This window comes from Dendrobates tinctorius, unplaced genomic scaffold (genome assembly GCF_039654945.1).
Source record: "Dendrobates tinctorius isolate UK_male_01 unplaced genomic scaffold, ASM3965494v1 ptg000102l, whole genome shotgun sequence".
NCBI lineage: Eukaryota > Metazoa > Chordata > Amphibia > Anura > Dendrobatidae > Dendrobates > Dendrobates tinctorius.
In genome coordinates, this window is record NW_027361770.1 from 6345055 (window position 1) to 6370889 (window position 25835).

Genomic DNA, 25835 nt, shown 5'->3' on the forward strand with positions numbered 1-25835 from the left:
TATCTACGGCATTACGGAATGCTGTAGATAAGCCCCTGATGGCGGTGGCTGCATCTCATAGGCCAAAAATGAGGTGACAGATTCCCTTTAAGGCCAATTTTTAATGGATCTTGTTAACTTATATTTTTGCCATGTTCCTGTCCTGGTTTTGGCATTTCTGACAGAATTCTTAGACTACACTATTGATGCTTCCCAAAATACAGGAACCATAATGGAGAAGGAAGCACAATAATGTGGACCAAGACTTAACAGTTACTAAAAATAAATTGTAACACAAATGTGTATCAGAAACTGTACTAATACAGCCTTCATGTATACCCTTGTGGACCGCATGCTGATTTGTTCTATAGGGAATGCCCAAAAGCTTGTCTTCCAAGCCATAGGCTCTGACTGTAGGGCTCTCCAGTTATATATTTTGTGATCTGGTGTAGAATATAACCACGTGCAATTCATTGAGTATGTGAAGAATTGTTTTGTCCGCTCTTATGTGCTTTTTTTTCAGTTGTACATTCAAACATCACGTTTAGCAGAAATTTTCAGCTTCACTTGAATACTTAGAAAATAAATTGCAGTGTATTGGGCTATATAGTTTTCCAGCCCACGGCAAAAAAAAAAACATTACCTGATCTACTATCAATCCTACCTTCATTCTTAAATGTAGCACCAAATTGCAGACTGAAATCTACTTTCCAACACAATTCTGTATGCAATAAATGAGGTATGTTCTCTTTGGCTATAAAAGTGTGCAATCTGTTAGAAGTTCAATATATACATTAGGAATTTCAGTGTCTTCTTAACTTATTTTTCCTTCTATTTGAATTTATTTTTTTCTTTCATCCACATTATGGCTGTTCTCAATACATAAAACAATAAATTTATTAGAGCAACTGTATGATTTCTGATCTAACAGCCTTCCACTCCGAAGTAAGGACGCCTGTCCACTGACTGCCATGTCTGCTGTTCTCCATGCCTCACAGTAATTATGGACCATTCGGATGCCATTCTGACTTGAACCATGCCACAGTATCTTTTGAGGCCTGTAAATGGTAAAACATACAAAATTTATATATCTAAAATCTTATTTTGAAGGGTGTTGTACAGATTAGTAGACATAATTATGATTAATATTATTTACAAAACGTAATGATGTTAACAATTTAAAGAGCATGGAAGGTCATAATTTTTGTATTCATAGTCTTTAATGCCTAGAACTTTTTCCTCTATTTTTAAAAAGTAAATATACGGTATGTAAAAATGAATCCTTTTAAACAAACAGAGGGATTCCTGGTCTTCTTTATCTGTTTAGCACATGCTCAAAAGCAGCAGCGGCAGCAGTATGGAGGAGATTATAAAGCAATTCTGGACTGTTTGGCTGTGACTCCAGCAATAGGATAAGCTAAATCTCTCAGTAATGTCAACACAATTTCCCTGTCTGCTCTTCCTCTGCTGGTTTGCTCACTTCTTCTTCACCCTTCTAATCTCCATTGAGTATAGAACATGAACCCTGACATCTCACTATGCTAGCAGCCTGTCTTACTTTGACGAAGAGGGATTTTAGGGTTTTTTCAGATTGACTGGTGAGTTCAGGGAGCAGGGGAGAAGTAGTTAATTGGAGAAAGATGCAAATTCCTCTTAGATATTACAAAGTTACTTTGCTAATACAGTGACTATTTAAGAATACGGCCTGTTTTCACCATCAGGATGTATGTAGCATTGCATTATTTTCTTTTTTTGGTTTCTTTTTGCTGGATGAGATGCTTTTTTTTACTCTTTTGCATGAAAAAAACAAACATTTGTTTAAACTGAACTTTATGGGGAACACAAGTCTGTAATCACGTTTATTCCAGCTTTTTCTGGAATGAACAAAAAACAATGACTATTGAATATATTTTTAGTCTTTTTAGGTTTGTTTTTTTTTCATATTTTTGTTTACCATTCAATAAATGCATTTATTTATTTTACAATATTCCATAGTTAAACCTATTAGGCATCCATTCACGTCAGATTAGGAGGATGCCTTAGATGCTGCAGTGGGAGCCTGGCTGTCAGTCACTATCTATCTACCATTAAATCAAGTTGTATCTATTTACGTATTAAAGAGGTTGCCAACTACAATGTGTAGTGGAAGATCAATATAAACCTTGGATATAAGTCTTTCTTCAAATACCATGCATTTCCAAATGTGCCTGTGAGCGGCGCTATTGCTGTCTGCTCATCTCCATCACGTGACCCCCGGCTGCAGTTGCCTCTGATGTCGGGTGATGTCATGTCAACCTCAGGATTGGATGCTGACCCAGCATCATCGAGGCGGGACTCCGTCTCCCTGAGTGACTGGGCTGTGGATGAAGCTTCATCGCACATCACAGCCCAGCATCACGCGGGCTCTCGCCTGCACTGCTTTCATTAACAGAGAGCAGCAAGCCCGCACGATGCTGGGCGGTGACGAACCGGGAAAGTCTGCCCACATCGCTTCAGAGGCAGCTGCAGCCTGCTTCTTTTGTATTTGCCGTTACATGTTGTTGGGTGCCTGCGAAGTGACACCAGTTCTCGGGCATGTGCAGTGCGCGCTGCCCGGGAACTGCCATCAAGCTATCGCGCCTGCGTGTTTCTGCGTCCACAGATCCCGCCCCGCAGTGTGTTATGAAGTATTCACATTGTGGGGCTGGGAATCTTGGGACGCAGAAACACACAGGCGTGATAGCTTGATGACAGATCCCCGGGCAGTGCGCACTGCGCATGCCCGAGAACTGTTGTCACAGCGCAGGCACCCAATAACATGTATCGGTAAATACAAAAGAAGCAGGCGGTGCAGGGACGCTGTAGAGGGGGGTTCATGGACAGCTGGGAGGCAGCGACACTCCATACCTCTGTGACAGAATACAGGTATGAGGAACGATTTATAAAAGTCTATATTTTGGCGTTAATGGGGGTCAGAAACAGAAGAGCCACCTTCACAGAATGCAGGTGGCTCTTTTAGTTAAAAACGCCCTGGGGGGGTGACAGGTTCCCTTTAAGCACCCTGTAAACACTCAACCTGCAGTAAATCACTCAGTCTCCTGTACACAGCCCATTCTGCAGTATATCTCTCCTCTCAGCCTCTTGTAGGCAGAGTCTCTCCTGCAATACATCACACCTCAGCTCCCTGTATACAGCTTATTTGGCAGTACATGTAACAAATGTGTAACAAAAATGTTAATCTGCTATGAACGCATGGACGGGGTGGCACTATTAGCGGATTAGCAATAACAAGCACAGGGGTCTCCTGCAGACCCTGGGTTTTCATGCCAATCCATCGACATTCCGCGATCATGTGACAGGGGCGCCAATGGGTGAAGTTAATGATGCGCTTCCGGCATGTACATGTTAAATGCCACTGTCAGAGATTGACAGTGGCATTTAACATGTTAACAATAGCGGATGGATTGTGATTCCACCCATGGCTATTAGGGACACATGAAAGCTGATCAGATCAGCTGTCATGTGCCAGAATGGGTGTGGGCTCATCACTAGACCTTGCATCAAAGTGAGGGAGGTGACCTATGATGTATAGTTATGTCATAGGTCGTAAAGGGGTGGCTTAACCCCAAAAATATATTTATAACGTGAAATGTATTTTTCCTGTGTATGAAAAGTTTTTCTTCTATGTAAAATGATAATAAACTGCCAAACCTACCAAGCTGAATCAGTCAATACATTTCTTCCATCAAAGGAATAAATTGGAATTTGAGAATTGAAACGCCCTCCAGTTCCAGAAAATATAGATTCCCAGTTGTCAAAAAGAACTTCACCCTAACGGAATAAAATATTCATTACAATTAAAAGAGAAAACTGCACAGTACATACAAATATTACATATATTTACTTTTCTCGCTGAAAAAAAAAGATGGACACCATGAATCAGAGCCTGGCTGCACAATTGCAGCCACGTACACTACCGTACAAAAGTTTGGGGTCACCCACACAATTTTGTGTTTTCCATGAAAACTCATACTTTTATTAATCAGTTGAGTTGCCAAATGAATTTAAAATCTAGTCCAGACATTGACAAGGTTCAAAAAAAAGATTTTTATTTGAAATAATAATTTTCTCCTTCAAACTTTGCTTTCGTCAAAGAATGCTCCCTTTGCAGCGATTACAGCATTGCAGACCTTTGGCATTCTAGCAGTTAATTTGCTGAGGTAATCTGGAGAAATTTCACCCCATGCTCCCAGAAGGCCCTCCCACAAGTTGGTTTGGCTTGATGGGCACTTTTTGTGTACCATAAGGTCAAGCTGCTCCCACAATAGCTCAAAGGGGTGGAGATCTGGTGACTGCGCTGGCCGCTCCATTACAGATAGAATACCAGCTACCTGCTTCTTCCCTAAATAGTTCTTGCATAATTTGGAGGTGTGCTTTGGGTCATTGTCCTGTTGTAGGATGAAATTGGCTCCAATCAAGCGCTGTCCAAAGGGTATGGCATGGCGTTGCAAAAATGGAGTGATAGCCTTCCTTATTCAAAATCCCTTTTACCTTGTACAAATCTCACACTTTACCAGCACCAAAGCAACCCCAGATCATCACATTACCTCCACCATGCTTGACAGATGGTTTCAGGCACTCTTCCAGCATCTTTTCAGCTGTTCTGCATCTCACAAATGTTCTTCTGTGTGATCCAAACACCTCAAACTTGGATTCGTCTGTCCACAACACTTTTTTCCAATCTTCCTCTGTCCAATGTCTGTGTTTTTTGCCCATATTAATCTTTTCCTTTCATTAGCCAGTCTCAGATATGGCTTTTTCTTTGCCACTCTGCCCTGAAGGCAGCATCCCGTAGTTGCCTCTTCACTGTAGACGTTGACACTGGCATTTTGTGTGTACTATTTAATGAAACTGCCAGTTGAGGACCTGTGAGGTGTCGATTTCTCAAACTGCAGACTCTAATATACTTGTCTTGTTGCTCAGTTGTGCAGCGGGGCCTCCCACTTCTCTTTCTACTCTGGTTAGAGCCTGTTTGTGCTCTTCTCTGAAGGGAGTAGTACACACCGTTGTAGGAAATCTTCAGTTTCTTGGCAATTTCTCGCATGGAATAGCCTTGATTGCTAAGAACAAGACTAGACTGTAGAGTTTCACATGAAAGTTCTTTTTTTCTGGCCATTTTGGGAGTTTAATGGAACCAACAAATGTAATGCTCCAGATTCTCAACTAGCTCAAAGGAAGGTCAGGTTTATAGCTTCTCTAATCAGCCAGTCTCTTTTCAGCTGTGCTAACATACTTGCACAAGGGTTTTCAAGGGTATTCTAACCATCCATTAGCCTTCTTAAACAAACACAAGGCACCATAAGAATACTGGAGTGATGGTTGTTGGAAATGGGCCTCTATACACCCATGAAGATATTGCATTACAAACCAGACGTTTGCAGCTAGAATAGTCATTTACCACATTAACAATGTATAGAGTGTATTTCTGAATCATATAATGTTACCTTCATTGGAGAAAACTGTGCTTTTCTTTAAAAAATAAGGACATTTCTAAGTAACCCTAAACTTTTGAACGGTAATGTATATTTCTCTATGAAACATTCTGGAGTTTCAGAGAAATTATACCTTAATCATCACAGGGCTGCTGCAGGTAATGGACAGGTCTGTCTCACAGGATCTGTAAAGTGTACTTTCTGTGAAACATGGGGCATTTCAGAAGGTGATACACCTGAGTTCAATCATGTAGCCAAGCTCTGATTCACGCTGCCTGTGGTTTTGGCAACATCAATCATGTAACAAGTCCTCTGCAATATGGAGTTGCCTCACTTTGCAGATATAACAGCTTCCACTCTTTTGAGAGGGCTTTATACAAAACCATGAATGAGCAAAAATTCCCAAAGACACACTCAAGTGTTGAAACTGACATGCTCCTCTGAATGATGTTTAACGAGAGTGCCTGGCTCACAATTTCTCTTCTAGTTCATCCCAAGAGTGTTGAATGGGTTTGAGATCCTACGGCAAGACAGTCATGCAAGAAAGATTTTTGTATTCATAAGCATTAAATGAAATCTGTCAGCAGGTTTTACTATGGAATCTGACAGAAGCATAATTTAGGGGCAGAGAACCTGATTACGGTGATGTGTGACTTACTGGCTTGTGTGTTGTTGTCACAATAAAATCAGCATTTTATCAGAAGGAGATTATTAGAGGAACAGTTGTCTTGTGCTATGAGGTACTCCTGGTCTGTGTAACCACGCCCCCACACTGATGAGCAGCTTTATGCCAATCAGAGGTGTAGGTGGGGTTATACAGTGCTCAGAATTTGGAAAATTGGTAGATCTGCAGTAGAGATTTTATCAAAACTACACCAAGCAGCCCAGTCAGGCACGCAATATCAGGCACGCAATATTGGAATCAGGATCTTTGCCAGTACATCATGCTGTTCTCGGATTACATAGTAAAAAAAAACACTAAAAACAGCCACATAGTATTATCATTCCGCCACCAAACTTTACCATTGTCACAGTGCATTTAGGAAAGTAATATTCTCCTGGCATTCACCTAATGGCTTACTCAGACATTCGAGAGTGTACTCATACGCAAAACTACAGTCCAAATTTCATGTGTTTTTGATCAAAGTTTGGTCAATGTGTCAGTGTTTATAATCAGAATTTCATCAGTTTTTCTACTATGCAGAATATATATATATATATATATATATATGTGGCGCCCCTGAGGCTCAGTCGCCACAGAGGTACTGCACCTCCTCCTGAGGTGTGGTGCCCCACCATCCAGGTAAGGTGGAAACACCTGACCACACTCCAACACTTGCACCCCACACCACAAAGTAGTGTAGCAAAGCACCTTCGGTGGCTCCCTGCTTGTAGTATAGCAAAGCACCCCTTGGTGGCTCGCTGCTTGGAACACGAAACGTGCTGGGAGGTGGGTGGAGTTTAGTTTGCACCAAAAGAGCACCAAGAGTTGAGTCAGTCTTTCATTCAGTGAGTGAGGGAAGATGTAGAAGGACAGAGTGTGAGACAGAGAAGATCCCCGGGAGAGGGATGGAAGAGGGAAGTGCTGCAGCCGGCCACAGTGATCTGGGTCTGCTGGCACAGGAAAGCAACAGAGGAAGGAAGCTTGATTCTCCATTGGAAAGAAGGGTTAGCACGGAACGTGAGGAGAATAAGAGAACAAGGACCAGGGTTAGAGGAGAACTGTTTTCAAGTTCTAAGCGCAAGGCCGGGGTCCGGTCCCCGAGGTTGTACGGATACTAATGGCCCTGTAGCAGACACCAGAGGAATAGAAGTAGTTACCACTTTATTCCCACACAAGAATTGGGGGCACAACAGCAACATATTAGTGAGCCGGGACTTAATAGCAAGGAGTCCCCGAAGCAGGCTACAGCTGTCTGCCGTACAAGTAGAGTTCATAGGAACATCTGACAGGAGGAACTCCAGTGTAACTCAGTACTAGGAGTACTTCACTCAAAGGCGCTATAAGAGGAGACGTTCAGGAAAGGCACATATGTTGGCGGAGTGTTGGAAGGGAGTATTCCATCTGGCCTGGAAGTTGACTAAGTCCTTGACCCGGAGGACACGGCACGGAAGCGGGCACCTGTTTGCACAACAGACTGTGAGTAAAGCTTTGGAACTACATGCCCTGGTGTCCTCCACTTATTCCTGCGCCAACCTGCTCAGCACCGCTACATCCCTCGTGCCTGACACTACATCATCTGAGTGTCACTTCACCTACTCTGCCCTGGGACTACAGCCCTGCCTGTGGAGGGCTATAACATCACTGCTGCACCACACCATCTCTCCCAGAGGATCTGTCTGCAGCGTCGGTTTACATCTCTATTGCCGAATACCAGAGGTGGCGTCACGAATCACTTATAAACTTTCACTACCATCAGCACACTGAAACAACCCCTTTTACAATGGGTGCCCAGGGACACGGGCGGGGTCCCAGCTGCCGTGACATCTCCCATTGAAGCTCATCGGGCCCGGTACCGAGTACCCCACAGCCCTGGGTGTGAGGGCTACCCATATATATGAGAAATAGCGTTAACTACTGTGAAAGGTGCACAGGTATGTTCCCACACCATGTGATAAATACAAGAAACCCATGTCTCAGTGCCTAGACGAGGTGGATACAGTCTGTCTTTATCAAGCACTCTGTATAGATCGAACCGTCGCAACAGATGGCAGAATAGAGTGATTGAATTTCACCAACCTGGGAAGCGCTGTCCTCATTTTTCTACATTGTTTGGACTTTTTGCCAAGTGGGACTCCTTGGATATGACGTGCACTTTCAGTATGGGTAAAGTTAACCCTTTGTCTACATGAGGTGCTGTGAACTACCGCTTATTTGAATATAAGATTGGAAAACATCGTCTCTGAACAATCATTAAAGATTACCATATTTGCATGAAAACTCTTGAGTGTGTAGTGAAACTATTTATCTACTGTTAGTTGGGGTGACAGGGTTAACTGTAAAGCCAGCCCATAGTTGGGGAGGAGTAGATGGGGACTATTGGTTATTTACCGATTTTTAAAGTTAGCGGAGAGAGCTGGAGAGAAAGAAAGGACATCCTCAGAGAGTTCTGTCATCATTGGGTGTGTGTGAAGAAATAGACCTTCAAGGGAGCAGGTTAAAGAAAGCAATTTACAGTGGTGGCAGTTTTGCTCATGGCAGGTAAGTTGGGACACATATGCAAGAAGATTTTAAAGCAATTTTCAGTGATAGCCAGACCTGGAGGTCTTAATGAAAAAATTATGGTGGGATCAGCATGGCTAGGGCACGTTCGTAAGGTGGTGGTCAGTGAGAAATCCCTTACAATGTTCACAGAGTGCAGTTAGGGTGCAATAACACATTGACTTATGTGGCCCTGTACTGGGAAGATGGAGGCCACCAGCGTACCCTGTTGTGTATATGTAAGATTCTTCACAAGTAGTGTGTTGTGGTCTATAACCACTACAAATGTGCTTCTGTATTGTGCAGAAGAGAAAGTTAAGCATTGTTCCTGTTACCCCTTGTATATATGTTTCAACCTCAGTAAACAAGACTTTATTTTTGCAAAGCCATCTGTTTTCTTCATTGTGAAGTTAAAAAGGGTCCAGCGCCACACAAATTGCACCAAAATGTATCCTCAGGTGTCCGTAATAGAACTTCAACCGCATGCACACACCCAGGGACCCCTATATAAGATGTTTAGAGGTACAAAATCGTTGTCAGCCAAATTCTCCCCTTACATTCTTACCTTCAGATTGACAATAGGCAGGTTAAACCTATCTGCTCTTCTCACTATACTGTGAAGATCTTGTAGATGTGATGAGAGAAAAGCTCGGAAGGTAGATGTTAGGCCAACTGCACGAGCTTGCTGAAAGCATTGTAAATCGGCCCGAGCGTCACCAGCAAAAGGAGAGTTCAACGCTACAAGGTGCAGCTAAAAGAAAATGAAACATTGCTGATACTGTGTACAAACAATCCTAATATCTGAATTAAATAAACAAGAATCATTTTTTACTGCAAATGTATAAACTTTGAACATAATATGTAGTTTTTATTTTACTCTATTAATGATTCAGTAACATACAGGTTTTTAACATTTTTTTAGGTTAAAGCAAACCGGTCATCAGGATTTTGCTAAGTAAACCACAGATACTGTCAGGTTGTCGCTGTTATACGGATTAAAATAATACCTTGGGTGAATAAATCCAGCTTGTGGTTCTTGTGTAATCAGTGTGAAAAATTTTCCGTTAATGAGGTGACCGTGCTCCGGGCGGGACTGTAGGCAGAGTCTCATCTTCCAGCTTTAAACCAGAGAAACCAAGGAAAGACCTGCCCACAGGCTGCCCTGAAGCAAAAAAACGTTTGTGCTTTGGGGCAGCCCGTGGGCAGGACTCTCCTTTGTTTCTCTGGCTTGCAGGAGGAAGATAAGACTCTTCCTACAGTCCCGTCCTGGAGCACGGGCATCTCATTAATTGAAATTTTTTAACACTGATTACACAACAACCACAAGACAGATTTCTTTACCAGAGGTATCATTTTGATCAGTATAAAAGTGTAAAAGTGGCAACCTGACAATGTCTGTAGATTACGTAGCAAATTCCTGCTGACCGGTTCGCTTTAATGAAGCACTCCCACGGAGATTATTTTTAAAAAAATTTGAGTATATACAGTCATGGCCAAAAGTGTTGACAACATTGAAATTGTTCCAGAAAATGAAGCATTTCTCCAGAAAATTACACATATTTTGTGATACTCAAGTTTATTTAGTTTGTGTGTATTAGAACAGCAAAAAAACAGAAAAAAAAAGCATATTTGGACATAATTCCACACAATATCCCAGAAATGGTTAGGATAAAATTGTTTGCACATTTCCAACATTGTAAGAAAATTTGTGAAAGGTTATAATGTAGATTAGTCTGGAAGATGGACAAGCAGACCCAATCAAGTTCCAAAGAAACCAAGGTCTCCTGCTGGCTCAGGATGCACTACTGTCAGCGCAAACTATCCGTTAACATTTGAATGAAATGAAACGCTATGGAAGGAGACCCCACTGCTGAGACAAACATAAAAAAGGTAGACTGCAGTTTTCCACAATGTACGTGAGTAAGCCAAAAATCCTTTTGGGAAAACATCTTATGGACAGATGAAATAGAGGTTTTTGGTAAATGGCATCATTGTACTGTTTACCAAAAATGGAATGAGGCCTCCAAACAAAAGAATACAGTACCTACAGTAACATATAGTGAAAGTTCAAAGATGCTTTGCTGCCTTTGGCATTGGGTACCTTGACTGTATGCAAGACATCATGAAATCAGAAGATTACCAAAGGATTTTGATTCGCAATGTAGTGCCCTGAGTCAGAAAGCTGCGTTTGTGTCCTAGGTCATGGGTCTTCCAGCAGGACAATGACCCCACACATATTTCAAGAAGCACCCAGAAATGGACAAAAACAAAGCGCTGGAGAATTCTGAAGTGCCCAGCAATGTGTTGGGACTTAAATCCCATTGAACAACTAACTGTGGAGATATCTTAATCCCTTCACTACAAAGGGTGGTTTGCACGTTAACTCCCGGGCCAATTTTTACAATTCTAACCACTGTCCCTTTATGAAGTAATAACTCTGAAACGCTTCCATGGATCCCGGTGATTCTAACATTGTCTTCTCGTGACATATTGTACTTCATGTTAGTGGTAAAATTTCATTCAAATAACTTGCGTTTATTTGTGAAAAAACGGAAGTTTGGCGAAAATTTTGAAAATTTCGCAATTTTCCAACTTTAAATTTTTATGCCCTTAAATCACAGAGATACGGCACACAAAAAACTTGATAAGTAACATTTCCCACATGTTTACTTTACATCAGCACAATTTTGGAACCAAAAATTTTTTTGTTAGGAAGTTATAAGGGTTAAAAATTGACCAGCGATTTCTCATTTTTGCAACACCATTTTATTTTTACGGACCACATCACATTTGAAGCCACTTTGAGGGGTCTATATGATAGAAAATACCCAAAAGTGACACCATTCTAAAAACTGCACCCCTTAAGGTGCTCAAAACCACATTCAAAAAGTTTATTAACCCTTTAGGTGCGTCACAGGAATTTTTTGAATGTTTAAAAAAAATGAACATTTTAACTTTTTTTCACAAAAAAATACTTCAGGTTCAATTTTTTTTATTTTACCAAGGGTAACAGGAGAAATTGGACTGCAAAAGTTATTGTGCAATTTGTCCTGAGTACGCTGATACCTGATATGTGGGGGGGAACCACTGTTTCGGCGCATGGCTGAGCTCAGAAGGGAAGGAGCGCCGTTTGACTTTTTCAATGCAAAATTGGCTGGAATTCTGATCGGACGCCATGTCACGTTTGGAGAGCCCCTGATGTACCTAAACAGTGGAAGCCCCCCACAAGTGACCCTATTTTGGAAACTAGACCCCCCAAGGAACTTATCTAGATATGTGGTGAGAACTTTGAACCCACAAGGGCTTCACAGAAGTTTATAACGTACAGCGGTACAATTAAAAAATCATATTTTTTCCACAAAAATGATCTTTTCACACCCAATTTTTATTTTCCCAAGGGTAACAGGACCCTAAAAGATATTGTGCAATTTGTCCTGAGTAAGCTGATCCCCCACATGTGGGGGTAAACCACTATTTGGGCGTATGGCAGAGCTCAGAAGGGAAGCAGCGCCATTTGACGGTTTTGGCTGGAATTGAGATCAGACACCTTGTCGCGATTGGAAAACCCCTGCTGTCCCAAAACAGTGGAAACCCCCTACAAATGACACCATTTTGGAAACTATACCCCCGAAGGAACTTATCTAGATGTGTGGTGAGAACTATGAACCCCCAAGGACTTCACAGAAGTTTATATCATACAGCCGTACAATTAAAAAATCATATTTTTTCCACAAAAATGATCTTTTCACCCTCAATTCTTATTTTTCCAAGGGTAACAGGACCCTAAAAGTTATTGTGCAATTTGTCCTGAGTACGCTGATACCCCATATGTGGGGGTAGACCACTATTTGGGCGCATGGCAGAGCTCGGAAGGGAAGCAGTGCCATTTGACGTTTTTGGCTGGAAATGAGATCGGACACCATGTCGCGTTTGGAGAGCCCCTGATGTACCAAAACAGTAGAAACCCCCCACAAATGACACCATTTTGGAAACTAGACCCCCCAAGGAACTTATCTAGATGTGTGCTTCACAGAAGTTTATAACGCCCGGGCATGAAAATAAAAAAATCGTATTTTTTCCACAAACATGATCTTTTAGTCACCAATTTTTTTATTTTCCCAAGGGTACCAGGAGAAATAGGACCCCAGACTTTGATGGAATGGTCTGCGGATGTCATGTTGCTTTTGGAGAGCCCCTGATGTACCTAAACAGTGGAAACCCCCCACAAGTGACTCCATTTTGGAAACTAGACCCCCTAAGAAACTTATCTAGTTGTGTGGTGAGCACTTTGAACCCCCCAGTGCCTCACAGAAGTTTATCATGACCGGGCGTGAAAATAAAAAAAATCGTATTTTTGCCACAAACATGATCTTTTAGTCCCCATTTTTTATTTTCCCAAGGGTAACAGGAGAAATTGGACCCCAAAAGTTGTTGACCAATTTGTGCTGAGTACGCTGACACCCCATATGTGGGAGAAAACTACTGTATGGGCACACGTCGGGGCTCGGAAGGGAAGTAGTGACGTTTTGGAATGCAGACTTTGATGGAATGGTGTGCAGGTGTCATGTTGCCTTTGGAGAGCCCCTAATGTACCTAAGCTATTGAAACTCCCCACAAGTGACCCCATTTTGGAAACTAGACCCCCCACAGAACTTATCTAGATGTGTGTTTAGCACTTTGAACCCCCAAGTGCTTCACCAAAGTTTATAACGACCGGGCGTGAAACTAAAAAAATCATTTTTTTCCACAAAAATTATATTTTTGCCCCCAATTTTTTATTTTCCTAAGGGCAACAGGAGAAATTGGACCCCAAAAGTTGTTTTGCAATTTGTCCTGAGTAGGCTGATACCCCATATGTAGGGGTAAAACACTGTTTGGGCGCATGGCAGAGCTTGGAAGGGAAGGACCACCATTTGACTTTTTCAACTCAGAATTGGCTGGAATTGAGATCAGGCGCCATGTTGCATTTGGAGAGCACCTGATGTGCCCAAACAGTGGAAACCCCCAATTCTAACTCCAACCCTAACCCCAACACATCCCTAACCCTAATCTCAGCCCTAACCCTGGTCCTAACTCTAGCCCTAACCCTAGCCCTAATGGGAAAATGGAAATAAATAAATTTTCTTTTAATTTTATTATTTTTCCCTAACTAAGGGGGTGATAACGGGGGGTTTGATTTACTATTTATGGCGGGTTTTTATTTTTGGCAGCTGTCACACGCTAAAAGACGCTTTTTATTGTTAAAATAGTTTTTGCATCACCACATATTGAGAGCTATAATTTTTCCGTATTTTGACCCACCGAGTCATGTGAGGTCTTATTTTTTGCGGGACAAGTTGACGTTTTTATTGGTACCATTTTCGGGCACGTGACATTTTTTGATCGCTTTTTATTCCGATTTTTGGGACGCAGAATGAACAAAAATCAGCGTTTCATGAGTTTCTTTTGGGGGGTGCGTTTACACCGTTCCGCGTGCGGTAAAATTGATAAAGCGGTTTTATTCTTCGGGTCAGTACGGTTACAGCGATACCTCATTTTGGTCGTTTTTTATGTTTTGTCGGTTTTATGCAATGAAAACAATTTTATATAAAAAATAATTATTTTTGCATCGCTTTATTCTGCAAGCTATAACTTTTTATTTTTTCGCTGATGACGCTGTATGGCGGCTCGTTTTTTGCTGGACAAGATGACGTTTTCAGCGGTACCATGGATATTTATATGCGTCTTTTTGATCGCGCGTTATTGCACTTTTTGTTCGCCGGTATGATAATAAATCATTATTTTTTGCTTTGTTTTCTATTTTTATTTTTTAAGGGGTACGCTAAAGGGATTAACTAATGGGACAGTTTTATAGGGCAGGTCGTTACAAACGCGGCGATGCTAAATATGTGTACTTTTATTGTTTTGTTTTTTTTTATTTCCAAAAAATGAATTTATTGGGGGAATATTTTTTTTTTTCTAATTTATTTGGTGATTTATTTTAAATTATTTTAACACTTTTTTTTATTTTTTTTTTTAACTTTACTACATTGTCCCAGGTGGGACATCACTGTCCTGTGACAGATCGCTGATCTGTCACATCACAGATTACTGTGACAGATCAGTGATCTGTCACAGGCACTGCTGCAGACTTCCTCATGCCTGCGCTTTGCAGGCACTGAGGAAGCCAGCTCCCTGCAGGCCCCGAAGGCCCCCGTTGCCATCTTGGATTCGGGGTCCTGCAGGGAAGGAGCCCCCCACAGCGGCGCGGCACATTGCGCTGCCGTGGGGGCTCAGGGAAGCACGGAGGGAGCCCCCTCCTTGCCGATGCTTCCCTTTAACCCCCGCTACACCGCGATCATGTTTGATCGCGGTGTGCAAGGGGTTAACGTGTCGGGGGTGGTCCGTGACCGCCCCTGACACATTGTGCTGGGTGTCAGCTGTGATAATCAGCTGACACCCGGCCGCGATCAGCTGAGCTCCCCCCGTGAGCGCAGCTGATCGTGCTAGACATAATATTCTGTCCATGGGACTTAGGGCCCAGGTCACATGGACGGAATATTACGTCCAATGTAGGAAAGGGGTTAAAATTGTTGCTAGGAGAAGGCTCCCTTCAATTATGAGAGACCTGGAGAAGTTTGCAAAAGAAGAGTGATCTACAATTCCAGTTGAGAGGTGTAAGAAGCTTGTTAATGGTTATAGGAAACAATTGATATCAGTTTTTTATTCGAAAGGGAGTGAAATCAAATATTAAGTTAAGGATGCCAACAATTTTGTCTGGACCATTTTTGTTGCTTTGTGTGAAATAATGTCCAATTTGACTTTTTTTCTCCATTCTTTTGTGTTGTTCCAATGAACACAAAGTAAATAAACGTGTATAACAAAGCACGTGTAACTTCAACAATTTGAAGGGTGCCAACACTCTCAGCCATGACTGTATGTATGTAATTTAGTGTGTGTCTGTGTTAATATAGTAACTTACTGCTGCTGTCTCCGGGATCTGGTGACTTTCTCCTCTTCTCAGTGACGTCACCGCACTTCAGACTAACCGGCTTGCTCTATGTATGAGCTGGAAGTCTCTCTTAGGCTATAGTCACACTACCGATTTCTCCACATCTGATAAAAACAGTCTGATTATTCTGATCAAACTTTGATCAGAGTTGCTTGCATTAGTTTTACTCAGACATGGAGAGGAAAAGTTTCTCCACCTTCTCCATTCTGTCAGTCTGTGATCAAAATCGGATATGTCTCCAATTTTTTCCACAGACCACTCAGACGTACTCAGCCCCATAGAAAATAGCAGGCACTAGTACTATCCATGAAAACCATGCATACCAGAAAAATAGGTTGTTTACATGAGCCCTTACAATATCAGTCTATTTCGCCTTGTTCTGATGCTCCACAGGCTTACATTGTAAAAGGCACTTTTGGGTCAGGAGGGACCCAGAGAGTCTGCTGAGCAGTAACATCACTCAGAGGAGCAACAGATACCGGAGAAGGCAGTGTGATAGGTGAGCATATTAACACACTCTACATTACATACATACATGCATTAATGCATTTTTTTCAAGAGTTTTTTATTTATGTTATGTGCAAGCTGCTAGGTTCAGATAGGGGTGGGACAGGTCTCTAGAATTCTTTGGAATTTTGGGGGGAACCGTTACTCAGGGCGACCATGCTCTGCAGCTTCCTTCAATCAAATGTAAAAATGTGAGAGTCCCATAAAGGGACTAGGTAAAAAAGGAAATAAAAATAAAAAAATGTAAAAAAAAATGACAAAATAATAAAAATAAATAATAATAAATCCACTAATAAATACACATTTTTATGTAAAAAAAAAATTAAATAAACAAAAAAGTACATGATTGGTATCGCCACGTCCGGAACAATCCAATCTAAAAAAGTATCATGCTACTTAAGCCCTTCTTTGAACGCCGTAAAAAAAAAAAAAAACACAAAAAAGTAGTAAACTATGCTTTATCATCATATCGCTTGGAAAAAGTGGAATAAAATGCGATCAAATGGACGAATGTAGATAAAAATAGGATCAATAAAAATGCCATCTTGTCCCGCAAAAAACAAGCCGCCATACTGCTTCATCAGCGGAAAAATTAAAAAGTTATAGCTCTCAGAATAAAGGGATGGAAAATTGATTATTTTTTCTATTAAAGTTTTTATTGAGTAAAAGTGAAAGAACAATATAAATGTGGCATTGCTGTAATTGTACTGCTCCAGAGAATAAAGCGTCCTTATCAATTTTACCACACACAGAATGAGAAAAAACAATTCCTGAATTGCTGGTTGTTGCTCATTCTGTCTCCACAAAAATTGGAATAGAAAGCGATCAAGAAATATCATGTGCTTGAAAATGGTACTAATAAAAAAGTCAACTTGTCACGCAAAAAACAAGATCTCACATGACTCCGTGTGCCGAAATATGGGAAAATGATAACTCTCAAAATATGGCGATGCAAAAACTTCTTGCAAAAAAAAAGCATCTTTTAGTGTGTGACTACAACCAAACATAAAAAACTCCATTTAAACTTGGTATGACTGCAATCGCACTGACCCAAAGAATAAAGCTGCCTAATCACTTATACCACATTAGTAAAAAATAAATAAAACCAATTCTTCACCTGCTGTGGATTTGTTCATTCTGCCTCCCAAAGATCGCAGTAAGGCTTGGCGCACGTTTATCCGGCACTCTGCACTGAGCTCTTACACCAGTGTTTCTGTGGAAATTTCTGAAATACGTGATTCAGACAGAACCGCTGGCGGAAGATTCCCTATAATGAGTCAGATGGAGGCACTGTGAATGCCATAGGACCTGTGATGCGTCGGTGTCTGTTTTTTAGGTGTGCATAAAATCGAGGTCCACCATAGTTTTGTGCACCTCTGACAGGAAGGAAAACGCTGAACAGAGCCCAGAGTAACTTTGTTGCCGCATTATAGTGATTGGATCCCTCGGCAGTTTCATCTGTCACATCACTTGGAGATTTAGATGGAAACAAAGTAAGTGCTCAGCGTAGAGCACCGGATAAATTTGATCCCAAAAAATATGCAAAATGTTCCCAATAAAAGCTTCAACTCAATCCACAAAAAAGCAAGTCCCCACTCAGGTCTGTCATCTGTTAATGGAAATATAGGAAGCTTCCACATTACTGGTAGCACAGAGGCTCTGGAAAAGCAAAATGGCTCGTTGCCCACAAAAAGCAATTCAGCGAATTCTGCGTTCCCAAATCCAAATGCCCCCTCCCTTCTGATCCCTAGTGTGCATAAACTACCTTTAGCGTTCACATTTGGCATGGCTGTAATTTCCATAATGGGGTCACTTGAGGGGAAGATTCTGCTCTCTAGCACTTAGGCACTCTGTATATGGAGTCCACAAATAATTCTAGGAAAATCTGTCCTCCAAGAGGCAAATAGAACTCTATCCCTACCGAGTGTTCTGTCCCCACATGAGGCGAATGGAGGTATAGTTGATTGGGGCTGGGAGAGATTCCTACCTTACGTTTCCTCAATGCAGGGCAGACAGGACCATGTTTCTTGGCGTCCGGAGAGATAATGCACACCAGGGATTGTGAAGTCCAGACTTGTTTAATTGGAAATCTGGACATACAGCGTATGATTGGTAATACAATAGGTTCTCCAGACGTGCAGAGTGTTAACAAAGTGATACAGCAAAGTGGCTAACAAGGTGGTGCAGCAAAGTGGTCGAAAAACTGATGCCTTTCACAGCTCGGTACAAGCATGTCTCTCCCAGAGAAAGTGAAACTAATAATGGCTGGAAAGAGGAAGAGAAGGCGAACCGGAAGTGAAAGGTATGTACAAGAATTGCTGCAGGCTGCCATACAGAAAAAAGATCAGCAGGTGGCAGCAGAGCAAATGCAAGACAACCGTATAAGCATAACTTAAACGGAACAGCACACTCCCAGTCTAAAATTCCGTAAGGGATTTCACAATATTAATGTTTTGTTTTTTTTAAATAAAGTTCAATAGCCTAGAAAACAAACACAAATATGCATGCAATGCAATAATAACTTCAAAACGAGGTAGATGACAGACAGTTCCTGAGACAATCCAAAGATACCCATCTTCGGATCGGAGGAGCCGCACTAGGACAAACTATCTCCGACCTACGGTAATCCAATGGACGAAGTACTAGGACAGTGTTCTGTTCATGGTTCATCCTACCGGAATGTCCTCAACTGGTAGTGATTTATGGCAAAGACGTGCCCATCGTGACAGTCTTTGTCTCCACGTGAGCTGCGATAAGATCTCGCAATATGGACTAACCTTGCTATAGTCTTGGCGAGTTTGATCCAATTGGAGAAGCGTTTGAAGCGCTGGCAATAGAGGCTTTAGTTTTAGTGTTTGTGGCCAAAGCACTGACCTCGTAGCGGACTTCTGGATCGTTATCCGGATCCTGGATGCTGAAGACTTCCTGGACACGTTCACTTCCTTTCTGTTCCAACAGAAACTTAGGACCTGAAAGCCAAGAAGAGTTAGCAAAAGAACTTATAGACATAGGTCTAGTGGCATGGTCAGCTGGATTAAGTTCAGATGGGACATAGTGCCATTGTTCAGGCTTGGAAGACCTCCTTACTCTCTCGATGCGGTTACTGACGTACACGTGGAAGCGCCTTGTTTGGTTGTAGATGTAACCTAAGACAACCTTAATGTCACTGTAGTATTGAACATCATCTATGTTGGTGTCCAGCTCATGCTGTATAAAGCTGCAGGTTCTACTGCAAGCATGGTCGCACAGAGTTCGAGCCTGGGAATAGTGTGGTCAGGCTTGGGAGCCAACTTAGCCTTGCCGAAAATGAACACAACGTGATCTTGATTGTTGGGTCCTGTCACTTCAAGTAGGCGACAGCTGCAATGGCTTCTGTGGATGCGTCTGAGAACACATGGAGTTCCTTCCTAGTGCTAGCAGCAAGTGAGGTTCTGGCATAGCATCTTGGTGTGTGTATCTCATCCAAGGCACAAAAGGACTGCTTCCAGGTTTCCCATTTTGGTTCCTTATCAGGAGGGAGTGGGGCATCCCAGTCCTTGACGATTTCGGAAAGCTGTCTCAGAAGGGATTTACCTTGTATGGTTATTGGTGCTACGAATCCCAGTGGGTCATGTAAGCTATTCACCACTGACAGGACACCACATTTAGTGAATGGTTTGTCTGCACAGTTGATTTGGAAACTGCAGGTGTCGACTGACAGGTTCCACCTCAAGCCTAAGCTTCTCTGCACAGGCGGATAGTCTGGTCCCAGGCCTATGTCCTTGAATCCTGGTGCGTGGTCACTTGACTCAAAGGCTCTCATAACAGCCAGGCTGTTTGAAGCAATTTTGTGCAAGCTTGGTACAGCATACCTTGGGTCCTCTTGAATAGGTCGATCGCCGCTTCTTCTGTGGGTAGAGATTTTAGTCCATCATCTACGTAGAAGTCTTTCTCTACAAAGTCTCTGGTGTCTGTTCCATATTCGGACTTTCCTTCTTGTGCGGTTCTCCGCAGCCCATAGGTTGCCACTGCGGGGGAAGGGTTGTTCCCGAATACGTGCACCCTCATGCGATACTCCACCATCTCTTTGCTGGGGTTATTGTCCTTGTACCACAGGAACCTGAGGAAATTCCTATGGTCCTCTCTGACTATGAAACAGTGGAACATCTGTCCAGTGTCGGCGGTGATGGCAATGGGCTCTTTCCGGAACCTCATCAACACTCCTACTAGGTTGTTGTAAGATTAGGACCCGTGAGGAGGACATCGTTGAGAGACACGCCTTGATGTTTGGCGTTTGAATCAAAGACAACTCTAATTTGCTTAGGTTTCCGTGGGTGATATACTCCGAATGAGGGTAGGTACCAGCACTCCTCGTTTTCCTTTAAGGGAGGCGCTGGCTCTGCATGGTTATTATGGAATATCTTGCTCATAAAGGTAACAATGTGTTCTTTCATCTCCGGTTGTTGCTAAGTGTGCGCTGGAGAGAGTTGAATCTGGACAAGGCTTGTTCACGATTGTTCGGGAGTCTTACCCTGGTAGCTTGGAAGGGTAGGGGAAAAACCCAGTGATTGGTCTCATCCTTAAGGAACTCATTGTCCATTATCCTGACAAATTCCTTGTCTTCCATTGATGGGGCTACCTTAGGCCGGTTTCACATTAGCGCATTTTATGCGCACGCACGGCCGGGGGTAGCTCCGCCCCCGAGCCGGCTCTCTGCCCGGCGTGCCCGCCCCTTGCCTGTAGCGCCGCCTCCTAGCGGACGGCGGCGCCTGCGATCGGCGCACCCTATCTTTAGCATAGGGTGCGCCGATCGTGCGCAGGTCGTGCGCTAGTTGCGCTTTGACCTGCGCTGCGCACTTATGACGGTGCGCCGTGCGCGCCCAAATCCGAAAAGTTCGATTTTGGCGCGCACGGCGCACCGTCAAAAGTGCGCAGCGCAGGTCAAAGCGCAACTAGCGCACGGCCTGAGCACGATCGGCGCACCCTATGCTAAAGATAGGGTGCGCCGATCGCAGGCGCCGCTGTCCGCTAGGAGGCGGCGCTACAAGGAAGGGGCGGGCACGCCGAGCAGAGAGCCGGATCGGGGGCGGAGCTACCCCCGGCCGTGCGCGCGTTGAAAATGCGCTAGTGTGAAACCGGCCTTAGTTGTATGAAACACCAATCTTCCCAAGTCATCTGCATAGGGAGAAAGAATGACATCAGGCAGCTGTACGGGATCTGGAGGCTTCTCTTTCATCTCATAGACATGAGGGCATGGTTTGCAGAAAGTAGTTCGTCCGTCTCGGCGTACGTAGGTCTTAAAGGAATCAACTCTTGTTCGGTCCAAGCACACATTTCCTATGATTACCCACCCCAAGTCGAGTCTCTGTGCGTAGGGGGCATAGTCAGGACCATTGCACTGTTGGCGGACCTTATGTATCCTTAAATTGTCTCTACCGAGCAGAAGTAAGATTTATGCATCTGTGTCCATAGGTGGGATAACGCTGACTAGGTGCCTTAGGTGTGGTTGGTGGAACGCAGCTTCTGGGGTATAATCTCATCCCTTTGGCTGGGTATTTGATCGCATTCGATTAGTGTAGGTAGGGGTATTTCTACGCCTCCGTTGACAGGAGAAGCAATGAAACCTTGTGCCCTCCTGCCGCTAGTCTCTATGCGGCCTCAGCAAGTGTTCAGAGTATAGGGCGTTGTGGATCCCTTGATTCCAAAGGCTTCAAAGAACTTAGGTTCAGCTAGGGATCGATTGCTCTGATCGTCAATGATGGCATACATTTCTACTGCCTTCTCTGGTTGCCCTTCTGGATAAACTCTAATTAGGCATATCTTGGCACAGCGTTTATCACTTTGGCTCTCGCTACATACCTCTGAGCATGAGCAGGAGACAGCCGTGGTAGATTTGGCGTTATTCTGTGGCTCCCCGCCATGACTTCTAGCTGGACTAGAGGTAACTGCGACTGCTGGATCGCTGGTGGCTGAGGTTGGATGCAAAGCTGATGGGCGTTTGTCACTTTGACACTCTTCACACTTAATGGCAGATTTGCAGTCCTTGGCCATGTGTTCTAATGAGGCGCAGCACTTGAAACACACCCCAAGTTCGCTGAGGATTTTCTTGCGCTCCTGCATGGTTTTGGACCTGAAGCCTCTACATTTGTTCAATGAGTGTGGTTTTTTTGTGAATGGGACACTCACGATTGAAAAACTTATCTCTCGACGGAATAGTGTACTGTTTATCGGCAGTTACTGCAGGTGGTGGCAGGTTAGTCTTTCTGACTCTTCCACTATTTTTCAATTCCTTGCATCTATGTGTGACGCTTTCATACTTTGATGATGGTATTGCTGGAGCTATAATGTTAGACTCCAGGAAGTCTAGGCTAGGGTCGTTTCTCATTTGGGCCTGTTCGTCGACAAACTTGCAGAACGGTGACATCATGTGACCTTTTGTACCTGGAAACGCATACTGCCCACTTCTCTTGCAGACTATGCGGCAGCTTTGAGATGATTGAGTTCACCCCATGGGCAGTGTCAAGGTAGCATAATCCAGACAGACGAGGGTCTCTTTTTGCAAGTTCCAGCTCCATAAGTAGATCACTTAAGTCCAGAAGCTTGTGGGCTTCCTTAAGGTTGATCCTTGGAACATTCTGCAGTCTCTTGAATAGGGACTTTTCTATAGCTTCAGCGCTGCTATAGGTTCTTTCAAGTCTCAGCCAGGCAGCAGCAAGACCTGCTTCAGCACGTAGACGGTCGGAAGACTCTTGATACGGTTTGTGGAGTCACGACCCAACCATTTAACCATGAGGTCTAGCTCCTGTTCCGCGGATAAGTTGAGGTCAGCAATGGCGGCCTTGAAGGTTGCTTTCCAAGCTCTGTAGTTCTCTGCACAGTCATCAAACTTTGAGAGGTTGGTGCTGATTAGCTCTTTGCTCACCATAAACCTGGAAAACTCAGACATGTCTGATCCTTCACTCCTTGTTACCGTGTTAGTGTGGCGCCCCTGAGGCTCAGTCGCCACAGAGGTACTGCACCTTCTCCAAAGGTGTAGTGCCCCACCATCCAGGTAAGGTGGGAACTCCTTTCCACGCTACAACACTCGCACCCCACACAACAGGGTAGTTCTGCACAACCACATTGCGGCTCAGTGCTTAGAGAGTAGCAGAGCACCTCTGGTAGTTCCCTGCATGGAACACTGGATGTGCTGGGACGTGCGTGGGTGGAGTTTAGATATATAAAAGAGTGGGAAAGTGTTGGATTACAGGGCAGTCTGAGAGAGGAGTCTGACAGGAGGTCAGGCGAGAGAATTACAGTCAGTCAGGAGTGCTGCAGCTGCCTCAGTGATCTGAGCCAGCTGGCACGGGAAAGGAACAGAAGGAGAAAGACGTAGAACTGCAACCTAAGCTTCCATAAGAGAGATACGGAACAGTGCGGAACGAAGGAGTAGGAGAACAGAGAGGAGACGTGGGTTAGAAGAGAAACCCTGCCTATAGGTTCTCAGCGCAAGGCCGGGGCCCGGTCCACGAGGTTGTATGGACACTTATGGTTCTGCTGCAGACACCGGTGGAGTAGTTGGCTGTAAATGTACTACTCCCATCTAAGACTTGGGACACAACAGCAACTGATTAGAGAGCCAGGACTCCAGAGAAGGGAGTCCCCGAGAGAGGCTACAGCTGTCAGCCATACAAGTAGAGTTGTTAGGAACATCTGACAAGAGGAATTCCAGAGTACTACGGTACTGGAGCTCTTCACACCTTAAGGCGCAATAGAGGAGTCGTTCAGGAGAGGTACATGTTGGCGGAGTGTTGGAGAGGAGAATCCTGACTTGCCCGGGAGGTTGATTGAGTCTCTGCCCCGGAGGACACGGCACGGAGGCAGGCACCAGTGTGTACCACGGACTGTATGTAAAGCTTGGAACTGCAAGCCCTGGTGTCTTCCATTCATTTGTGCGCTAACACCGTCAGCACCGTTACATCTGTGTACCAGCATTCATCTATTGCCATTACACTGCCCTGGGGTTACAGCTTCACCTGTGGGGAGCTACACCATCTATGCTGCAACACACCATCAGCCCCAGGGGATCTGCACGCAGCGTTGGCTTAACATCTTGCTTGCCAAACACCACAGGTGGTGTCACGAACTATCACATAAACTATATCACAAACCACCATTGATTTGGGTGCCCAGGGCCATGGACCGGGTCACCGCCGCTGTGACACCTTTTCCACTGACACCGGCCCAGTACCGAGTACCCCACAGCCCTGGGAGGGCGACCCATTAGCTTGTGGTGCCCCTGGGGCATATAAGCTATGTGGGGTGGAAGGGTGAATTGGTCTGGGGTAGAATGATGTTGCTGCAGGGTTGAGCTGTGGTTTAACCTCTGGAGATTTCGATGACTGCGGCTTGAACTGTGGAAATGGACTAGAGTGCATTTTGTGGTCGTCTTGTGATGATTGCTGCTCCTGAGGGGACACATTATGGCGTTGGTCTTGGGTCTCTGCAGATGCTGTGGGTAACACTGGCACCGTAAGTTGGGCTGACTTGGACGTTTCCACATTGTTGAGTTGAATGTTGCTGGAGGTGTGTGCTGCAGATATCTATTTCTGCACATAATCACTGGTACGGACGGCTGGGTCATCTTCTTCCAGTGGTGGTAGGCAAATCGGGTCGAGGTTTTGCTTCAATGCTTGCTCGAGTATTTTTACTTCAGTTAATGCGATTTTTTTCCTCCATTTCTGTTTGAAGAATCTTTGCCCGAGCCTCCGCTTCTGTTTGAAGGATCTTTTGGACCTCTGCTTCTGCTTTCTTGGATTCTGCCTCTGCCTCTGCTTTGTTGCTTTCTGCCTCTGCTTTCTTGGTTTCTGCCTCTGCTTTCTTTTCTGTGTAGGAGCGTCTTAGTTTGGATCGCTATGTGTTTAAACGGGCCTCTAGGATTTTGTTGCTGCGGGTTGAAGTCCTTGAGCAGGATGATTTGTATGACCGAGAAGAGTGTCTGGATGAGCCTGACCTGTGGGATCTTGATTCTTGCAGATGAGCAATACGGAGCTCCACTTTATCTTTGGCATCTTGCACGGCGGCGTCCCTTTTTCTGTTTGTGGCATCTGCTTTACTTAACTCTGATGAGGCTGTCAATATTAGAGTTTTTTAGGAAGGCAACGTACCTTGCGGACAGTCTCTTGTTTCTTCCGTGGGCCGTGTCTAGCATTTTATAGTGTCCTGTAGACTCGCTGCATCATTTTTGTGGCGTTGGATGCTTGACATGAGGGAGGTGACTCTTTCCCATAGGTCGTCCAGGTTGTCATTGAACTCCTCCTTCGTGGAACGGTAGTTCTCGAGGACCTTTAAAGTTGGCTTAAGGGAGCGCACTGGTCGTGAGTCTTGGTCTGTTTGCGAAGCTGGCTCTGTTTCCCGCTCTTCATAATGAGCAGTATCGGGTTGTATTTGCTCTGTTTCAGCAGTGGGAGACTGTGCAGGGTCTTTTTCGGCCATTTTGATTTAAGGTGCACTGTCTCTTTAAGAAACTGAACCTTTGAATTGGAGGCTGGAAATTGCAGTGCAGCTTAGTTAAGACGTCCTGACAAGATTCCCAAGGTGTTTTTGGAGAATTGTGGGGTTTTGCAGTCCGACAATCTGCAGCGATGTTGTATAATATACAGAGAACAGGACTGCAGTATGTGAGCAGGCGGGTTGGGATATAAGGGTGATTTTTTGTGGGCTTCAA

The 25835-nt window shown here is 43.9% G+C and overlaps 1 protein-coding gene across 4 annotated transcripts in view; it reads right to left on the bottom strand.

Moving 5' to 3' along the window:
* Positions 1–798: 798 nt before the first annotated feature.
* The window catches only part of COL15A1 (collagen type XV alpha 1 chain), a 1161047-nt gene continuing 1136010 nt past the window's right edge, over positions 799–25835 (bottom strand). For all 4 annotated transcript variants that reach the window (XM_073587711.1, XM_073587710.1, XM_073587708.1 and 1 more), the window contains 3 exons: positions 9218–9403; positions 3674–3789; positions 799–1037 (listed from right to left, as the gene is read on the bottom strand). In XM_073587711.1, coding sequence (XP_073443812.1) covers positions 821–1037; positions 3674–3789; positions 9218–9403 — 519 coding nt within the window. In that variant the 3' untranslated portion in view covers positions 799–820. The remainder of the gene's footprint in view (positions 1038–3673; positions 3790–9217; positions 9404–25835) is intronic.